General features: G+C 41.1%; 2 protein-coding genes across 6 annotated transcripts in view; both read left to right on the top strand.

Moving 5' to 3' along the window:
- MARCHF6 (membrane associated ring-CH-type finger 6) overlaps positions 1–2,690 on the top strand; it is a 47,613-nt gene extending 44,923 nt beyond the window's left edge. For all 4 annotated transcript variants that reach the window (XM_058831653.1, XM_058831652.1, XM_058831654.1 and 1 more), the window contains exon 26: positions 597–2,690. In XM_058831653.1, the coding sequence (XP_058687636.1) occupies positions 597–687 (91 nt within the window). In that variant the 3' untranslated portion in view covers positions 688–2,690. The remainder of the gene's footprint in view (positions 1–596) is intronic.
- Positions 2,691–7,517: 4,827 nt separating this feature from the next.
- On the top strand, positions 7,518–18,878 carry ROPN1L (rhophilin associated tail protein 1 like). Of its 2 annotated transcripts, none has more exons than XM_058831691.1 (6): positions 7,518–7,602; positions 10,988–11,137; positions 12,967–13,090; positions 13,278–13,439; positions 17,013–17,188; positions 18,163–18,878. In XM_058831691.1, exons 2-6 carry the CDS (start codon positions 11,007–11,009, stop codon positions 18,224–18,226), a joined length of 657 nt encoding a protein of 218 aa, XP_058687674.1. In that variant the 5' UTR covers positions 7,518–7,602; positions 10,988–11,006; the 3' UTR covers positions 18,227–18,878. The 2 variants fall into 2 exon arrangements, with proteins under 2 accessions (XP_058687674.1, XP_058687675.1); XM_058831692.1 differs by lacking the exon at positions 7,518–7,602 and adding an exon at positions 9,889–10,055.
- Positions 18,879–20,783: the final 1,905 nt, after the last annotated feature.

The raw sequence follows: 20,783 nt of genomic DNA, 5'->3' as shown, positions 1-20,783 counted from the left end.
AGTCATGCCAGCCAGTAGAGATTTGTGCTTTAGAAATATGTGTAATTATATCTTTTCATGTAACAAATTTTAAAAGCATATACAAGTGTTTGTGACATTCTAAAATGTACAAAGTGCATGATGGTTGTTGGTTATGGTACCATGAGAAAAGGAACAAAGTGAAAAGGTTTCTAAAGGAAATGACAGATCTCAGGGGAAGAATTCATAGGTGTGTAGGGCTCTTGTACACACACGACATGCTAATAGGAAGCATTAAAAGGAATTTAGGTGGCAAAAGGTGTGGATCAATTATATAGAGGAAGAAAGCAATAATGTGAAAGGTATGAAAACTGTTAAGGTGCTGAGATAGTTAAATTCTTTTTCAATATCACACTCAAGGAGTCTTGTACCCCTTAAGCTTTCCATGGAGTAGCATCAGGATATTTTCTCTCCCTTTAAGAAAGATTAAGCAGCAGCTAAAGTTCTTCCTTTACAATTTATATAATAACTTTTTATTGAAATGAATAAACTACTTTGGCAGCAAAGGAGATAAGAGTGGATTTGTGTTACAAAATAGTATTACACTGTGTTAATTTCTGGTTTTACTGTGATCCCAGGTACCTTGTTGGACAACGACTTGTGAATTATGAACGGAAGTCTGGTAAACCAGGCACGTCAACAACTCCACCTCAGTCTTCACAAGAATAGATGGTCATATTAAACATCTTGACCTTCCCTTTGCCTTTACATGTCCTTTTTTCATTGACTTTTCTCCTCTTTGGATATCTCTCCCAATAATACTCTCAGCAGTGTTTTGGCTTCTGTTGGTAGCATCCAGATAGCAGTTAAGGCTCTGTCTCTTATCTGCATTTTCTGATGTTGTAAATGCTGTCTGAGGTCTGTATATGTGTATATAGAAGTGTCCTGACACCCTAAACCCTTGGATTAAAAAGAATGTGCATTGTACATCTTTTAAAAGTATATTAATTTATTAAATCTAGTTGTCACTTTATTTTGGACTGCTGTTCTGTTGACAATGTGCCACAAAGCAATAGTGTGAAGAGGCAAGATGTTTTTATAAAATTTGGAGCTTACTTTATGGTGTTCATAACAGCTCTTATTGTTGTAATACAGTATGATTTTTCATGAGTGGAAAGAACATGTAGAGAATATCAAAAGTAAATAACTGTCTTAGTCAGCAATGAAGTTGCTGTGTTGAGAACATAATGAACTATGTATCTTGCTGTCCAGTCTTTTTTATTATTTTGTATAACACCAAAGCTGTTGTACATTTTTCTATTGCCTGATTGTTTTTCATGTGTCAGAGTTTGTAATATTGTACAGTTGCTGTTAAATCAAGAAAACATTTCCTCTTCTGAGAATTCAGATGTACTTGTTGAAGCTCAGCTGGATTTTTCTATTTGGTTGAAGGGGGTAAGAGGGTGTTGGCTTTGGGATCAGGATTTCACTAATTGAAACAGTAAGTAAAAATGTACTAAGGCTAGATGATGGAAGTACTTAAAGGTACCTAGAAAAATTAGATAGGTTCACAACTTGTAGCAAATTTCTTGTCAATATTAGAATTTTTCAGGATCTCAAGAAAAGGGATTAACCTTAACTAATGTGCTTACACAGCAGAAAGAGCATAGTGTAAGCAATGTCCTGACCTGATCCTTTGTTAAAGAGCTTGATATCTTTTTTCTGTAAGTTACCAAAGTTGAAAATTGTAGTATGAATTTTATATTGGACAATTACTTTTTACAAAACCAAACCCAACCAAAAAAAATCTCTCTGAATTAGTCACTGCAAATTTTTATGGGAATAATACTGAGGATAATACTGATTTATCATGTACCATTTATGGCCTGATGGGCAGGGGAATACATATCTTATTAAACAGGCAAGGAAAAGTTAGCAGATTTCTTTGCAAGAACACAGTCAAACAAGAGTCACCAAGTCAAGTTTGTGTTATTTCTATATGTAGATAGATTTCTTTTGCAGTAATGTTTGGGGGTGGCGGTTATGTAGATAAAGAAAATGCATAACAGTTATCACAAAGCTTTAAGTAGCATCAGATCACATGCTTAGATTGCAGTATCTTTCCTGGACCAATGCGGAAAATGTGAATATCCATAGCAGTATTGAGAAAAGTGATGGAACATTGGATGTAATTTGCTATTCAGTACACTCTCCTTCAGTATTCTGTACTTTTGTGTGTATATAATTAATCCTTGAGAATCTGGCAGGTGCTTTTAAAGTGTCATCTCCTTTTATTGATGTCACATCTCTGGTCTTACCTGGTATGAGCTAATGTGGTCCCGGCTGTGATGGTGGTAGCTCATTCTTTTGGTGTCTGGACTTATGTTCTAAGGCAGTGAGCACAAGCCAAATGCATCTGAATCTAGTGGCAGGAAGATTGGGCTCAAATCTCTCAAATCCATACTATTTTACAGAATTACTGTTGTCCTGATGGTTTTGAACCACAAATATTGCCCTTTGGAGTGATTTATTAGGAAATTTCCAGTGAAATGAAATAATAGAAAATAGCCAAAATATTTCTTTCATTTACTGTGGCTGATTTAATGCTAAACTGAGTATATATTCACCCCATATATTTTTGATGTGCATAAATATTGCATTTTATTATTTACAGTGGTGTACATTGTGGGACAGATATATTTTCACAATAATAAATTCACTGGTAACATACATTCTTACTTATGCCAAGATTTTGTTTTTGACATACCTTTCACAAACAGTTCCAAAATGGTCTTGCTACTCAAATGTTGTCAGCACTACTGTGCATCATGCAGAATTTGCAGTAGTGTGGTACTTGTAACTGCATTTTTATCCAGACAAACTGCTCTTAATATTAAAATTTATTAAGAAAAAGCCTTTGTGCTGTTTCTTACTACTGGTATTTTACAAGTCATGAAAGAAAATAGCAAATCAGGCCAGTCATGCAATGCGAACTGCAGCTGTTTTGATGTTGCTTACATTATCTGTATTTAGTTTTTTGGGGTTTTTTTAATGGAAAATGGTTTCAAATCCAACTGTTGTGCTGGCATTTGCACTGCTTTACAGATCCCAGGTGAAGTTTGTTTCCAGAACTGTCCATTGTCAACTTTTCAGAAATCTCATTTCCTCATCTCCTTATTTTTACACATTTTTTTGAAAGAATATGGAGGTTGTAGAGAATAGGGATTAACAGTACTTTATAAATTGTTTTAAATTTCAATGGTTTGCTTTATTGTGTGCTGTATACTCCCCTGGCATAGAAACTTGATAAGTAAGCTTGTAAGTTAAGTGGCTGTTTCTGAGACAGCTGATGAGCACTGTACCAGTAGTTTCCATGTGTGCTGTGGGAAAGAATCTGTGTGTGTGTGTGTGTGTGTCTGTGTCTGTGTACGCTCTTCCACCACAATTTGTGTTGATCTTGGTCTTGACTGGAGGGGTTGGTGGCGTGTACTGGCTCAATTTTATCCCCTTTGTCTGTTGAGAATCTAATGCTGTTAGTTCTACAGGTCTTCATCCAAGAATTGTCAGATGGCTCTGTAGCTATCTTGTGTATATTGAAAGAAGTTAATTGCAGCATGGCTTTGACTGTTTTTACACAGATTCTTCTATATTGATTAAAAATAGTTAGAACACTGCATCTTTTCTGTCTGCCCCTTCTCAATTATTGAGTGAAGCTGAAGCTAGTTGATTTTGTTTCTGAGGGCCCTTCAGTACCTTTAACTGCTTTGTGTCTGACTTCCCCAGTAAGATGCCAACTCCAACCTATTACAGTGCTCACATCACTTTGCAGCTGAGCGCATTCTTTCCTTGCCTTCTCCTATGCTTGCGTAAGGTCTCCATAAAAATCTTCACAGCAGCTGCACTGTTCTTCAGAAAACCATGAAAAGCTTCACAAGGTCCTGTACCTCACAAAGCACAAATGACTGGGGTTTGATTGCCTAGCATGCAGATCAGCATCATTTTGTTTCCTTGGACATCACTGTCAATTTTTTTACATCTAGATTAGAAAGGGTTTGTGGTAGGGTCAGTGTTCTTGTTCTGTTGCCTTGGGAATAAAGACTGCTGTACAGCCTGGGCAATGAGTGAGGTTCTTGGAAGAAATTATGATACACAAATAGTAAAAACATTAAACAAGGAATTGATTCTTGGTAGTGTAATGAAGTTCAGTATGCAAAATAAAATAAGCTGTTCTCTGAAACAGATGAGGAAACAACTTTTACGAAGCATAATGGTAAGTTACAGCTATCTTACTCTGGTATTTCAGTTCTTAATTAGGTAACTGAAACTAAAGAATTGCACAGTTAACAGCAATTTTTTAAGCTGTGCTTTTGGTTTTAATTTCTTCATTAAGATGTCACCATAAATTGAGAAATGATATGGTGAAATCAAAGTTACTCAGTAATGGAAAATTTTAAAATATTGTATTTCCAGAGGTCAAATAGTTTCAAAATAAATGGAATTTAATGGTTTTTACTTCAGTATAATACTGAGAGATGGAGCAATGGGAAGATTATTTCACAGCTCTGCATATGAATTTTTCTGCTTACCTCCTATTATCTTTTACCTCATGAGTACTGACCAACACCAAAGCTGCAGAGGCATTTTCCCCTATATAAGGCAAAGTCAAACATCTGAAGATGTCTGACATTAGGTGTGGGAGAAAGGGGTGGTATTTAACATTACTTGCCTTTCAAGGACTGTTTGTGTTTCTGGAAAAGGACATTAGTTTTACTTAGAATTCCTTCTTGCTTACAAAAACAGAACAGTGCAAAGCTGAATAGGGTATTGAATAGAGTTTCTGTATTAGAACCTAAGTAGTGCACTGGTGTGCCATGTTTAACAGATACAAATTGCATAAGTGACTTGCTAGAGTTAGGTGAGGAATGTGATGAATCTAAATATTGCTGGATTAGAATGGACAGTCCATGGAATATTTTGACTAGTTGTGAGCGGGAGTCACAGAAGTAGGAAGCAGCAGAAATTCTAATCTATGTTGCTATACAGCAGCATTTCTGGCAGTGCTGCTGTAAAGCAACAATTACATTCATGGATATACTTTTAAATGTTCTTTATATACATGACCTGGTATTATACAGTGGGAGGAAATACTCCTAGGAAGCAGCACAGATTCATATAAAGAGAGTATTTACAAGGGCATGTAGTGACAGGACGAGGGGGAATGACTTCAAACTGAAAGAGTTTAAGATTAGCTGTTAGACAGTCTTTATTGTGAGGGTGATGAAACACTGGAACAGGTTGCCCAGAAAAGATGTGGATGCCCATCACTGTAGATGTTAAAGGTCAGGTTGGATGGAGCTCAGTAGCCTGGTCTAGTGAAAGTGCTCATGCCTTACAGGTGATTTGCAAGGTCCAACCCAAGCCATTCTATGATTCTATGAAAATACATTTCATTAAATACAGAAAAATATTCCACCTACATGCTGCTGTTCCACATAAATACAGTGTGGCAGCTTTATACATTTTTTCACTGCAGTGGACCAAATAGCTAGAAGAATTAAGAGTATGACATTTACATTTTGAGCAATTTAAGGATATTTTCAAGTGTGTGCAAGGATCACAGATAACAGATAAACAAGATTCATATTATCTCTTATCACTAGACACCTTTGAAAAACTGCACTGTGAAATCACTTTAATTGAATTATATTCTGTAAACTCATGCAGGATAATGTTTGTTTCATGTTTTTCTTGCTATAGTGTTCTTAAATGCTTTAAGAACACTAGTTTAATGCTTTAAAACAGCTAAAGGATAGAAATGTATGTAATTATATGTCAGAAGTTTGCTGTTTTCATTAGTTACAGGAATCTGCAAAGTATTTTGAGGCCAAATAATTAGCCTGTTGCTTATATGCTAAGTATTCATGTTTTATGAAAGATTAAACAGTTAAAATGTGTGCTTAATGCTTTCCGGAGCCCACATTTTATCTTTGTCCTGTGTGGCCTTGCATGTTCATCAATGGGGACATAATGTGGATTAAAAGGCCTGGCTTCAAATAAGATTGTGTGCTTCTGCAGTAACTGCTTGGCCTGTTTCAAGCATGCAGCACCCAAGTTTCTTTGGAGCAATGGCTTGTGAAGGCTTTCTGAAATGAATAATCCTATTACCAAGTTGATTTGAGTGCTCAGGCTATGTACAGTCCATGTTAGAAGGTACAAGAGGGCTATTGCTTTGTAACCAAGAGATGCATTGGTGTGTTTACAGAGGATGTCAGTCAGATTACCTCTGACGCTGTTTTTATCTGCAGTGCAAAGAAGACTTGTAGCTGTCCACCAAGACTTTGTGGTAGAGAGGGCAGTTTGGTTCCTCACATTCTGGAGCAGTGGGAGAGCCCATGCTGCTTTGTGGTGTCAGTTTGGGACCATCAGGTGCTGAGAAGCAGCTGGCACTGGCTGTGCTGCTCTCAGTGGTGGCAGACTCTCAGTAGTGCTGCTATTCTGAATGTCCAGGACTGTGGAGCCTGATCAGCAGAGGTTGCTTGTGGCTGAGCTGTCCTTGGAAGCAGTAGCTGCTATGAGTAAAGAGAATTTTTGGGGATACATTGCCCTATCTTTTTTTTTGGTTCAATCAGCATTTCTCCACTTTTCATCTAAGCCAGGAAAGGAGGTGCAAGAATGCGAAAGGCAAGATGGACATGCCACCCTAACACTGCTCACCCAGTAGAGTATCCTCGTGGCCAGGGGACCCAGGAGCCCAGGAACCAGCTTCCCTGCCATAGGCTCTGCCAATGTGCTAAGATGTTCACAGAATCACAGAATCAATTAAGTTGGAAAAGATCTCTGAGATCAAGACTAGCCTATGACCAAACACCACCCTAGCAACTAGACCATGGCACTAAATGCCACATGCATTCTTTCCTTCAACACCACCAGGGATGGTGATTCCACTGCCTCCCTGGATTAACCCTTCCACTACCCCTTCTGTGAAGAAACTCTTCTTAATGTCCAACCTAAATGTCTGAATGTCCCCTGCCACAGCTTAAGACTATGCCCTCTTACTCTGTCAATGGGTGGGAAATGATGCTGACTCTTTCTTGCCTACACCTTCCTTTTAGGAAGTTGTAGAGAGCAATAAGGTCACCCCTGAGATTCTTCTTTTCCAGGCTAAACAACCCCAGCTTCCCCTGCTGGACTTGTGCTCCAGGCCCTTTACCAGCTTTGTTACCCTTTACTGCACTCCCTCCAGAACACTCTGGTTCCTCCCTGAGTTGAGAGGACACAGGATTCGTGGTGTAGCCTCACCCCGGCCGCATACAGGGGAAGAATCCCTTCTTCCCTCATCCTGTTGGCCACACCACTGCTGACACAGGCTGGGATGCCACTGACCTTTTTGGCCACCGGGCCCACTGCTGGCTCATGTTCAGCCGCTGTATCCGACCCACCTTGCAGCTATCTGTGCATTTACTAAGGTAGACTCAATCCCCTCATCCATGGTTTGGGCCTTTTCAAAAGTTTGTACAAAACAGGCGCTGCTCTTGCCCTTTAAACCTCGCCGCCATCAAGTTCTTCCCCCGCCCAGCGCCCGGACCGCCCGCCGTGGCCCGTCCCTCCGCGTTGCCAGGGCAGCGGAGCCGTGGAGCGAGGCAGGTGAGGGGGCGTGCCCGGGCCTTTCCCGAGCCCTTGGGCGGCTGCCGCGGGGGTGTCCGGGGGCGCTGGAACCGTGGGGCGGCCATGCGGCTCCCTCCGGCCTGCGAGGGACCGCGCCGGGGCCGGTGCCCGCCCGCGCTGCCTCCCCAGAGCTCGGGGCGGATGGGCTTCGGGCACTCGCGGCTCTGCCACTCCCACCTGCGTGCGGACACGCCTTGGCCTTGTTTCCTGAACACTTGGGGCTGGGATGCGTGAAAGGAAAAATCCAGAAAATAAGAGCTAACAGGAAGTGAAAGTTATGACCTCACCTTTGTCTCTAGCGAGAGTAACCAAGTAACAACGGTGAAGGGGTGCAGAAGCTGCCTGACCTAGCTGTGCTTTTCTTTGATCATTAGGTGTGTGTGTGTGTATATATGTACAGGATGTTCTCTCTGAACAAGAAACCCTTTTTCCCTGTGTGAAAAACGAGGTTCACATTTTTTTATATAAAATTTAAAAAGTTTAATAGAAAGAAAATTAGGAGATACAAATAAAGCAAAATGTACAAATATGGCCGGGTGTCTCTGCATTCAGCCGAGAGCACACCTTACTAACAAAGGATTGTCCCTTCAAAACAGAATCCTATTACATATTCATCAATTCTTATACATTATACATGATTCAAACATTCCTCTTAAGTTTTAGATGTTCCTTTGTTTAGCTTAACTTCCCCCTCCCCCATAGGTCAATCTTCTTGGCACTGTTGAGGCTCACACTCCCTGATAATAGAGGTTCAATAAATTCCTCCCTTGGAGCACTGGTCACCGCTGTCTTCATCTAGATAAGATAATCTAAGAATGCAGGGAGTATTTCTGACTATCTTTTCAGTCTCTGGGTTATATGAACAAAAGCAGTTTTTTATTTTAATATTATGCTACAACCTTTATCAATAACAGAAATAAAAGAAACTATATTAATACAGCAAAGTTTTCCAACATTATACATATAACTTTCTTTTTAATATTTGTGAAAAGCCAGTAATATAATATGTATCTATAACACCTGTGAGGGTGACCAAGCACTGGTGCAGGTTGCCCAGGGGGGTGTGGACTCTCCATCCTTGGGAGATTCTTGAAACACACCTGGACATGGATCTTTGGCAGCCTGCTCATAGGTTGTGCAGGGGCTCAGACCAGCTGACCTCCAAGAAGTCTCTGGCAACCTCTGCCCTTCTGTGAGACTCTGTGACTAATGGCCTACTGTAGAAAACCAAATCTTGAACTGTTTTTTTCTTTTGTGATTATATTTTTAGTCCTTTATTTGACTGCTTCCCAAGGGAACACACACACACACACACACACACACACACACCTGTATTCCTTCCCCCAAGTTTTTCTGTTGTCCTTGTTATAAATGCAAAGGCAAATTTGGGATAAAATCAAAAAGAGAAATTTATTAATAAACAACAAAGAATAAGAATGAGAGAAAAAAACCACAATAAAAATGGTCAGCGCAGCGGTGGGTGGACAGGGTCTACACCCGAGGTGTAGGGTTCCCAAATCCACGTCTGAGCGCTCTCAGGATTGGGGTTTTATAGGATTTTTAAGTCCTCAGGCCAAAATTCCAAGCAGGCTCCATTCACCAAGTGTTCTTGATTGTTCGGTGAATGGATTTCCTGGCTTGGAAAAATAGACCTAACCAGTGTCCGGACAGAGTCTCCTCATATGTAAAGAGACTCTGTATGTATTTTAATTTTGGGTTATCAAGGCAGAAGTGGTGTGATCCGGGGTTGGTGCCGATGGAAATCTCGGCAGAGTCTCCCCTTTGTTTCCAGTGATTGCATCTCCAACACTGGTCTGACAGGTGGGCGATTCAGGACTAGCAGCGGATACTTTTTCTGAGGCTCGTCTTTGTCGACTTTGATTGTTTCCCAACTGAGATCTGCAGGGACGTGGTCAGGTCCGGAGTTGGGTTCCTCCTCCGAGCTAGTCCTTTTGTTGTCTTTGATGGCTCTCGTCCTGTCTATTTTCCGAGCTAATGTTCGTTATCTGGGTGTTGGCTGCAATCCTTTGCCTTCGGAGAAAAACTCCCGGCCAGGCTTGGAAGAAGGTTTTTTCCTTTTTATATACATATCTTTGGGTTTTTATTATTTCAATACATATACATCTTATTTATATCTTTACGAATTTTTATTTACACATCATTTATTACATCCTGAAATTCTCAGCTAGCTTCAGTTCCTTGGCTAGAGCTGAAAACACATAACCAATGTGGTAATTAAATGTGCACTTTGAAGTCTGTTCCTGATGCAAACTGGCTGCATTGGAGTGATGAAGATTCTGTACCCTGTCTACATTTCTCCATAAATGAAGTTCTAAGTATGGTTTGATCCTCAAAGGAGCCTTGAGTCACAGCAGTTCCATCACTCTGTTGCTGGCTTTTATTTTTTTCTTTTCCACTACAGGAAAATTCACGTAAGAAAGCCACCTGCCACATACTCTTACTTTTATCTTAAAAATTAAAAAAGTCTAAATTGATAGAGGATTCTGTTACATTGATTCCTTTCTTGATGCTGTTGCTTTTACTGCTCCTCCTTTCTGCAAATAACTAACCATTTTAGGTTCTTGCTAAATCAATTTAAGTATGCCATAGTTTGTCCTGGAAATGATGAGGAGAGTTTCCCACCAAATATGCCCATTCCTATCATGGGAGAAGGACCATACAATTGCCTATCTCTGTCCCTTCTTTCGGATGCTGGGGAACAGGTTTCCTTGCAACAAATGAGTTACATCCTGAATGAGACAAACACACCTGTAGAGCTGTATGAGCATGCATGCTTGCAGCACACATGAATATTTTTGTTCATCACAATATTTTGTTTGATGTGAAGTCTGTCACGAATACAAATTGGTAACTTTTTGGCTACAGAATTTTTGAATACATAAACATAAACCAAGTAGAAACTTGGTCATCTGCATGCTCTGGCATCTGTACAAAAATGCCAAGATTTTCCTTGGCATGCAGTAGTGAGTTGTCAATGTAGATACCTTTCATGTTGGCATGTGTGGTGTGACTTGTCTGGACTGCCCATTTTACAAATTTTCATTGTAGGTATGAGGAGAAAAATTAGTTTAAAACTATCTGAAGTCACCTGTTAAAGTAGTAGTTCTCACTGAGCTGTGATTGGTGCCCAAGCTGCACTGTTTTATTTGGTGTAGCAACAAAGTTTTTTAGAGCCATGCAGGGCTTGTCTGTTTACCTTTCCAAGTCTGTCAGCTCTGCAGTAGCCCCAGCTATTCGAGTAGGACAGGAGGGAATTTGGGGATATGCACTGTTCACTCCCATGTGCACACACAGTTTTTCATTCACATTCTGCATGTGTGAACTGCTGTTTTATTTCTTTCAGGTCTTTGTGACTGGACATCATGCCTCTTCCAGAAACCATGTTCTGTGCCCAGCAGATCAAAATCCCTCCGGAGCTACCCGACATTCTGAAGCAATTTACTAAAGCTGCTATTAGGACTCAGCCTTATGATGTTTTGCAGTGGGCAGCTGCGTAAGTATGATGTTCACCTAACAACAGGGAGCTTATACATATGGACCCTCAAAACCTCACTCTCCTCTTTATTGTATAGTGGACGTAGATTAATGCAGCATGCAAGCCTTTTAAAAATAGTGTGGTATTTTATTTATTTTCTGTTTCCTTGAGGCTTAGGGCTGGCTTACTCCTGAAATAGCTAGATTTCCATACACAAAATGCATCTTAATTTTCTTTTTGTTATTTGCTTTTCTATCTGAAAGACCAACTATTTTTCCTTTTAGTTTGGCTTGGTTTTTCTTCTCTCATCTGTGATTCAATTCTTGGAATTTAAAGGAAAAATTAGATGTTAGCTTTCTAATTCTTAAGCTTGGTTAGGTTTCTCTTTTTTCTTTCTGGGAAAAGTGCCTGAAAATTTGCACCTTTGAACTGATAATCTCCGTAACAAATCTCTCACCATAAAGTTGATTTAAATGTTTAAATGTTTCTCCTTTAACATCGATTTTTTTTTTCTTTTACTTCAACTGCTCACTATAATTTTTTCCTGTCCTATGTTTTGTGTGGGCAAGCTCGTAAAGTATCTGTGAGATGTTCTCAGCTGGGGGGATTGAAAACGTCTGTACCGTGTACATGTGGGAGGGGAAGCTGTTAACAAATTCAGGCTGGAGTCTGGCTTGTCTGTTAAAAAGAAAATAATCTGAAGCTGAATTGTTACCGCTTCAGTGTTGGAGAAAGCCAGCAAGACCACCTTAAAATGGTGTGGCGTTTCTTAGGAATTTGATGGAAGTGAGGTGCGGCTACCTCTGTAGCATGAGCCTGCTGCGACGTGGGGCTGGCGAGAGCAGGGGCAGCCCAGCAGTGATCATGCCAGCAGCCAGCCCCCGACCTCTGCCTAAACACTGCAGCAGCTCGGCGGGAGGAGCCGCACAACTGGGCGGGCGGCTGCTGCTGACCGCACGCCCCTCTTTCTGGAGCATGCTCCGGTGTACCTGGTAGGGCAAGATCTGTACCTGGGAGCCGGGCAAAGCAGAACAAGGCTGTGGCTTCACACGTGCTGCCGGTATTGTAGTGCTTATCCCTGTGAATAATCAGATGAGGAAATAGATCTGGCTGAAAAATAGCCTGGGTGTTATATTTACGTACATACTGTGCATCCATTTCTATGGATAAAGTCACACTAATTCAGTTCTGGAGTGCTGCCTGCTGTGTATTTTGGCACGCATGTGCACAGCATGGGATAGCCTGGACATGGACCTGGGCGAGCAGGACAGATGAGGCAGGACAAGTGGAGAAACTTGTAAATTAGATGCACCTGAATAAAAACTGAGTTTTCCTTGCACAATTCAGATTGCTGGGCAGTTAAGGTGAGGTAGCTCTTAAGGTTGTGGCAGCCTTATAATAAAAAGGATGTGCCCTTCTACCCTTTAAAGTAGAACATTAAGAGTTCTACTTTAAAATTTTATTTTGGAACAGACAGAAATAGCAGAAATTCTGAGGAGAGAGTTGCAATGTGAATAGGCAGATGTACATTTTGGGTAGTGCATGGGGGGAATGTTAAACAGATGAGCCCTCAGGTTCATCAGTCAAAAGAGCTGAATATATAATGCACAAAATAAGTGAAATTCGTTAAGAATTATTAGAGTGTCATGAAAGGTTCAAGTAAAGTCTAAAGATTGTGTTTTCTGGGCACAGGAGGATGGGAGTTGTACCTGTAGGCAGCTTGCCAGGTGCTGCTGCTCCTGTGGGGGAGCTTGCAGATTCTTACACTGAACTGCAAGAGCATTTACTTCTGTGCAGTTTGTAATGGCCATGGGCATTGAGATGTGTTGCTCTTCCCATTCACTTAGGTATTTTTCAGCCTTGTCTAAAGGTGAACCCCTTCCTGTGAAGGAGAGGATCGAAATGCCTTTAGCAACAGAGAAAAAAGATGCTGGTTTGACCCCAGGACTCCTTAAGGTCTTGCACAAACAGGTACAAGCTGTTATTTATCAAATGCACAGTGCTGTTGAGGAATGCTGATGTGTTGGAGATGGTTGGGGAGAGAGACTGTCAAGTATTTGAAGTATTCAAGTATTGAAGTATTTTGGGGAGACACTGTGTTCTAAAATTCATTCTGGTTTTCAGAGTTTTTATTGAGGTACCATGTTTTTGTTCAAAGCTTTCTTCCAAAGGCATGGTGACCTTTGCAGAACTGAGGGATAAATGGAAGCATTTGGGCTTGCCAGAGAAGGAGCTGGAAGCTATCCTGCAACTGGACAGTTTTGGAGAGAAGGTGGAATGGATGAAGTTTCTGGCACTTGGCTGCAGCATGCTTGGTGAGGTACGTTCACAGCAGGAGCCCTCATATCCAAACACAAATGCTTGTCTAGGATCCATATATAAGATAGACCATAGAACAATTAATGCAGATGGATTTGGGGAATGGTGATTACTTTTGCAGCAGCTGGCAAAGTGGCTTGCATGTTTACTTCTCTTGCCCATCAGATTTTGGTCTGGGGAACTTAACCAGAAGGATGGCTAAATCCTCAGTTTACTGGAGTGGCAATAGAAGAGCAAGCATGTCTGCAGGGACCTCATACTGTGTGAAAGGATGATGGAAGAATGATGCTGATGGCATCAGTGTAAATGTCCATGAAGGAGAACTGAAGGGAGAAATTAAAGAACCAACTTTTAAATGATTGTGTAGCAAATTAAATTTTCTCAGCAGCATTTAATGTTACCACAGCTACAATTCTTTTAATGTCAGTAATAAAATCTAAGCAGAGCATTTCAACAGAATGAAAGATTACAAAATGTGTTCTGCTGATATTCTTATAAAGTATGCTACTTCTTATGATTTCTACAGTAGGGAAGAAGAGGTACTAACCAGAAAATATATGTGAAACAATATTTTGTGAATGTTGCAGTATCTGGAAGCCCTGAATGTTAACCTGGTCTGGTGATGTAATTGTGCAATTGTCTGTCTTGCTGTCTGTCTTTCTTGAAATATTTCAAATTTGTTTTTCTTCATTCCAGTCTCTCTCCCAAAATGATCTCATAGTTTGGGCTCTTTTCTTAATTTAAAAATAGTATCAGCAACACTACTTATCTAGAAAACAACAACCCCTATCTCCCCGCTAAAAAACCCCAAACAAACCAGAACAAAAAATGGAGCATTATTCTGATAGAGCTAGACAGACTAAATTTCACCATCTCACCATGCTTTTGGATATTAAGTGCATTATTTGATTTCAGTACTACATAATGAAACCTAAACCTTGGTTTCCTAAACCAGAAAGATACACACAAAATTTACATTAATTTCCTGCATCTGTAAATTGTGTTCACAGTCAAACAGGGTTACAGTTGAGATACAAGAGTAGACAAGTATGAACTTCTTAAGAGCACCAGTCTGAAGTATCTTTTTCTAAAGCACCAATGCATTTTTACAAGAGGCTTGGAGAAATGACCACATATGTAGCCTGTTAAATTGTGTTATAAATGCAAAGGCAAATTTGGGATAAAATCAAAAGAGAAATTTATTAATAAACAACAAAGAAAAACAGAGAGAAAAACCACAATAAAAATGGTCAGCGCAGCGCTGGGTGGACAGGGTCTACATCCGAGGTGTAGGGTTCCCAAATCCACGTTTGAGCGCTCTCGGGATTGGAGTTTTATAGGATTTTTGAGTCCTCAGGCTAAAAATTCCAAGCAGGCTCCATTCACCAAGTGTTCTTGATTGCTCGGTGAATAGATTTCCTGACTTGGAAGAACAGACCTAACTTGTGTCCGGACAGAGTCTCCTCATATGCAAAGAGACTCTGTATGTATTTTAATTTTGCGTTATCAAGGATGAAGTGATGTGATCCGGGGTTGGTGCCGATGGGAATCTCGGCGGAGTCTCCCCCTTTGTTTCCAGTGATTGTATCTCCAACACTGGTCTGACAGGTGGGCGATTCAGGACTAGCGGCGGATACTTTTCTGAGGCTCGTCTTTGTCAACTTTGATTGTTTCACAATCAAGGTCTGCAGAGACGTTGGTCAGGTCCGGAGTTGGGTTCCTCCTCCGAGCTAGTCCTTTTGTTATCCTTGATGGCTCCCATCCTGCCTATTTTCCGAGCTAATGTTCGTTATCTGGGTGTTGGCTACAATCCTTTTTCTTTCAGAGAAGAGCTCCCAGCCAGGCTTGGGAGAAAGGTTTCTTTCTTTTTTACATACACATCTTTGGTTTTTTATTATTTCAACATATACATCTTATTTATATCTCTTACGAATTTTTATTTACACATAATTTATTACAATTGTCTTTCCAAGTTGGCAAAATGGATATGAATAACTGTGGATGCTAGCTTTGGAGCAGGCTGCAGGGAGCCTGCAGAAACTGCAGGCCCCATAGCTTTCTCAAGTCCAGCCTGAGAAAGTAGCCTGGGAAGTTTTAAGGAGGAATCAAAACAATTCTTAGAGACAGAAAACAACTGCCAGGTGCTGTTTTCCTGTCTCTTGTTGTCTTTGCAAGAGAAAGTCAGAGAGTGTTGTTCACCACTGACCAATGATGGTGATGTAGCAGTTTACTAACCAATAAGAGTTTCCTTTCTGTATTTTCCACGAACCAGCCTATAAAACAAGGCTGAAGCAATAAACTAAGGAATTCTCCTGTTCTGACTCCATGAGAGTCTGTGTCGTCTCTTTCCAGCCATTCCTTAATAGAGCGACAAATAACTTTGTTGTGTTTTGAGAGAGACATTGCAGCAGTTAGGGGTGGCAGGACCAGAAGGGGAAGTAGAGGGGTAGCTAAATGTAAAATGTAAAGCTGGCCATAGAGTCAGCTGCCTCTCTTTTCCCTGAGAAGCCTCCCAGGGGAGGAGATATATTGAGTAAAATTGTTAAAGGATAATAAGATGACACTTCTCTGGCCTGTGTTCTAGATCGTAGATACTGCGTTTATTTTAAGTATTGCTATACTACTGTTAGGAAACACTATCTTTTTACATAGATATTGTTTCTTGCTGGTTAATGAAAATGTAAATTTTGAAAAAGTTGCAGTGAAAAATAATAAGACTTAGGTTGAAGAAAGACTGTGTGGGTTTGGTTTTCTGCTTTTATATTGCATGTGTGGTTTTATTTGTTTCTTTGATGGCATTCAACCAGTCTTTGACTGAATGAAACTTAGTGCTGAATTTTTCCACACTTTTCCCCATATAGCTCAGCATGCATAGGGCACTGGATTATTAACACCATATTAAAGGAAGGATTTTTTCAAAGTATATTTGGAACTAATAATTTGAGGCATGTTTTTAAAGGTAACTCGGATGTTTTTTGTCTTTGACTAAACTGAAATATTCTTTAAATGCTTTTTGCCTCAGTGCTTTTTCTACTATCTATTCAAATGGAACTTGCATAGAGATAGGGGAAACAGTAAATATCAGCCAAAATATAATCTAAAAATTATATAATACCATATAATAATAAAATCACCAAACCTATATTAATTTTCTGGGGGTTGTAGATTTGTCTGTCTTAACTGCTGCTGAAAATTAAGTTAGAACCATTGAGGTAATATACACACACACAGGGAGATATTTTACTGGATACAGTGATGTTGGAGCTTTTACAGTAGCAAAACAGAGCAATTTGGCCCTAATGGAGAGAGAGCTCAGATTACTCTATGCGATCTTTAACCATCACAAGATTCTGGTATTTTTTACTCCTTTCCCTACTACAATTACATTATTGTTTCCATCCTTGGACCTCCACTAGAGAGTAAATTTGGGGTTTAAAGCTAGGCAATAATGATATCACCTTCATCTCATTTACCCTTCCTTTTAATGGCTTGTACTGTGGATTTTGTCTTGCTATGCAAGGATGTTCATGGCTCTGATACTTTTCCTTTCATTTCTTGCTGGAACCCCCTGCAGTCCTTACTGAGTTCAATGAAACAGGCCTGCGAGATCCTAACAAGAGACCTAGAAGGCGGAGCAGCTCGCATTCCCTTCGAAACATTCTCATTCCTTTATTCATATTTGGCCAGTATTGATGGAGAGATATCAGAGACAGAAACTAAAGCATTTCTCCAGGGAATTAAAGAACAAGCGTAAGTAAAAATCTGTGCAAGGAATATTAATGTATCAATTGCCTCTAGGTTCTCCATAAGCCTTTAATTTAAGGTGAATAGTCCATCTTTTTTGGGGAATAGCCATAATAGCAGGAGTAAGGAGTGACTAAGATTGTATTAAAAGTATACAGAGTTATTTTTTGTCAACTTCAACATTTGCACTGTTAAAAGACAAATTGTTATTTATCCATCTTTCTCTGAAATACTGAAGTCTCCATAGGGTGGTACAATTTTCACTGTAGGAAGCTATTATATCCAGGCTGTAACACTGCATATTACTGCTTCTGGAACCAGCAGCATCTTCTGAGCTGTTCCTTTGATTTAACATAGATCATAAACCAAAGAGAGGGACTGGAAGTTCTCTCTCATTGTATCCATAGTCACATGTAGGTCACACAAAATGCATTTGCACCAATTAAAGAAGATCTGTAACAGGCTGGTCCTCCATGTGCTGCCTGAGTAGAATGTTTGCATACAGACAACTTTACTATTCCTATCAGCTCTCTGGAATTGTTCTTTCTGTGCTTGGTGGGCTGACACAGCCTCAGAAGCGCTACCACCATCACTGCCGGGCTCAACCCTACAAATAGCAGGTCTGTCCTGGAGCTGTCTGGCATTGGCTCTGTAGAACATGGAGAAAGCTGCTCTCAGAAGCTCACAGAAGGCACCACTGTGGTCCCCACCTCCCCCCAAAAATATTGCTATGCAAAGTCCATATACTGTCTTAGATTGCCACCAGCTCCAAGTTCACGGGAGCTCCAAGAGCATACCAATGAACTGTTTCATCATCAGTTATCAGATTGACAGTTCTTAGTAAGAAACAGAATTAAAGAATTAAAAAATCATACCACTTTTGCTTGCATTTCATATAGCCCTAAATTGTATCTTGTCCAACACACTAGGATTTACTATGTAAAAGTGTAATTTAAAAAATTTGGTTTATTCCTTTCCAGGGACAAACACTCTGGCATGGTGTTGATCAGACACTTCCTGCCATACTCCTTTGTATTTTATTGATCAACCCTACTCTTCAGCATGAGGTGAGAGGAAAAAATAAAAAGGAAGGAATAAATAAATTCAATTATTTGTGTTCAAAGTACTGTAATTTGCACATTTCAGAACATGAGCCTCTTCTCTGGCATTTCCTTTTCTTTGTCCTACTCTTGAGATGGCTCTTCAGGAGATGTTAATTGAATACATGGTTATGTTGTTCTCCTGCCTCTCAAATAATGATGGCCACCCCTTCATTCATCTGCTTATATTGAGCAAAAATTGTTTTGTTACTGAGCTTCCTACCTCCATTTGATAAAGTGATTGTTAAGTAAAACATGGAATTCAGCTAAGCTGGGGCAACTGTAACTGGAGCATTTCTCATTATGTTTCTGGTAGCTCTGACTTCATTTTGACTCTGGCACAAATATGCTGGTCCTTGGACTACCTTGTCTGCTGGACATCCTCTATTTAAACAAACTTTTTGTTTTACCAAGCCCTACTGAAAGAACTTAATGAGCTGGTAGAACTGTGGTAGAACTGGTAGACAAAACCAATGCAAGGACTGCAATGGTTCAATATTATTTTCCTTCTAATTAGAACCCTTTCAGAATGCCAGTATATTTTTTCATTTTTGGATAAACTTGTGTAAATAAAGATGTTTTAAAATAAAGCTTGTTTTATGACAAAACAAAAGGAAAAGTTACTGCATTTTTCACATAGGTGAGGAATACCTGACAGAGAGTTGTTTGGTTAGACTGCAGTAGCAGAAAGCTACATAGAAGCCTAAATCCATCAAAACTAGACCAAATATTCAGTGACAGATAATCACACTTAATTGCAGAAACAACTGAAGTATGAAAGTGGATACTAAAGGCTACAGTAAAACTGGAAAGGTTCCCTTTCACCGAGAAGGCCACAACCAGTAGCAACATAGAGTACTCTCTCCTGGCACATTGATCAAACAGAAGCATTTTAGGAAAGATGGATCTACAACTTTGTTCTCTTATAATTGCTTACTTGGTTGAGGCAAGAAGCTTGGCTGATGGTGACTGACCTTGCTGAATGTCACAATATTGTCACAATACAGCTGGCCTGGACTGGACAAACACAAATCCAATTCAGCTAGCCTAGTTCATGCCTGAACAAGTCCCTGGGTTACAGGGGACCTCCAGCCATCCCTATTCATGATTAGTAGGAAGGACATCCCCGGCCAGAGATCTGGGCAGAGAGAGATCCCAGCCAATAAGCTATCTGAGCTGGGAGTTTCCAATCGAGTATATAAATGAGCTCTGAACAATAAACGAGGATGTTTTGTCTGATGAGCTCTGGATCTCGAGTTGTGGATTTCGTCTCTCCACCCACGGCTGGCACGTAACATGTGGCGACCCTATGTGAAGACACAGGCATTCCCGCAAGCAGAGTGGGAGGGAAGACAGAGGCAGTGTAGAGAGCCTGTCCAAAACAGTGGAAAAAGCTGAAAAGAACAGCACCAAAAAGCTGAAATAACAGGCGTGCAGAAAAAGTCGTCTGAAAATAAACAGGGGGGAGAGCTGTTTGTGGTGGAAAATCGCTCAAAATCTGGAATATTTTTGGACTTAGCCTTCAAAGTAGAAGAAAATAATAATCAGAGCCATGGGAGGTTGGATGTCAACCCAACCACATCCAGTTTTGAAGGTATGGTCACTTCTTTTACAAGAATGGCAGGAAGAACATGATAAAGATGCGTTATTAGCTTTAATAACGTGGGCAAAGAACCATGAATTGGACACAAATTGCCCTTGATATAAATATTTGGGAACAAACTGGACAATATACTTAGGGCAGCCTCCAGGGGAGACGAAAACGCGGTGAAAGTTTTAAAGCCCCGGAGATTTATTTTTGCCGTAATGAGACAGAAAAATACTGGACTGCAGGGCGAGAATGGGGCTAAGAAGGGGAGGGAGGGAGGTTGGGACCCCCTTCCAAGCCTGCGGAGGGGGAGTGGGACAAAATGGCTGCCCCATGAAGCCGTGCCACCTTGAACAGGCCCCTCACCCCAATACTGCCTTTTAGCAAGCCGTTTCCTGCAACCCCACCATGCTGGAGACCACAGGCAGTGGGCAGTGGACAGGCTGCAGCGCGCGGCAATGAGCCAAATTGCGCAATCCCGCCACGTCAGAGCCCCGAGCTACGACGGCACTGCCGCAGCTGAGGGGAGCTCGACAAGCAGTGAAGGCGTGGCTGCGCCAAGGGCGTGCTGCAGTGCAGTTCCACAACGCCCAGTAGCCGCCCCAAACTTGTGCCGCACGGAGCTGCTGTCCCGGAACAGAGTGCGTTGCCATTTCGGCGACGCAGCCCGTGACCATGACGCAGCCCCAAGCCACGCCCCCGCCACTGGCACCACCCACGCCCCTCGGCACCATGGAAACGCCTGGAACCGCCCCTGCCCAGAGCTGATTGGCTCAGCCCAGAAGCCGCGCCCGCGGTCCCGCCTCTGCTGGCCACGCCTGCCTGCCGCTGCTGGGGGGCGGGGCCCGAGGTGATGTCCTGTCTAGTGCCCGATTCCTACCCGGGAAAGCAGCATTCCAGTGCCGGACCCCGC

Source organism: Poecile atricapillus, chromosome 2, assembly GCF_030490865.1.
Source record: "Poecile atricapillus isolate bPoeAtr1 chromosome 2, bPoeAtr1.hap1, whole genome shotgun sequence".
Classification (NCBI taxonomy): Eukaryota; Metazoa; Chordata; class Aves; order Passeriformes; family Paridae; genus Poecile; species Poecile atricapillus.
This window is presented reverse-complemented; position numbering and strand designations above follow the sequence as displayed.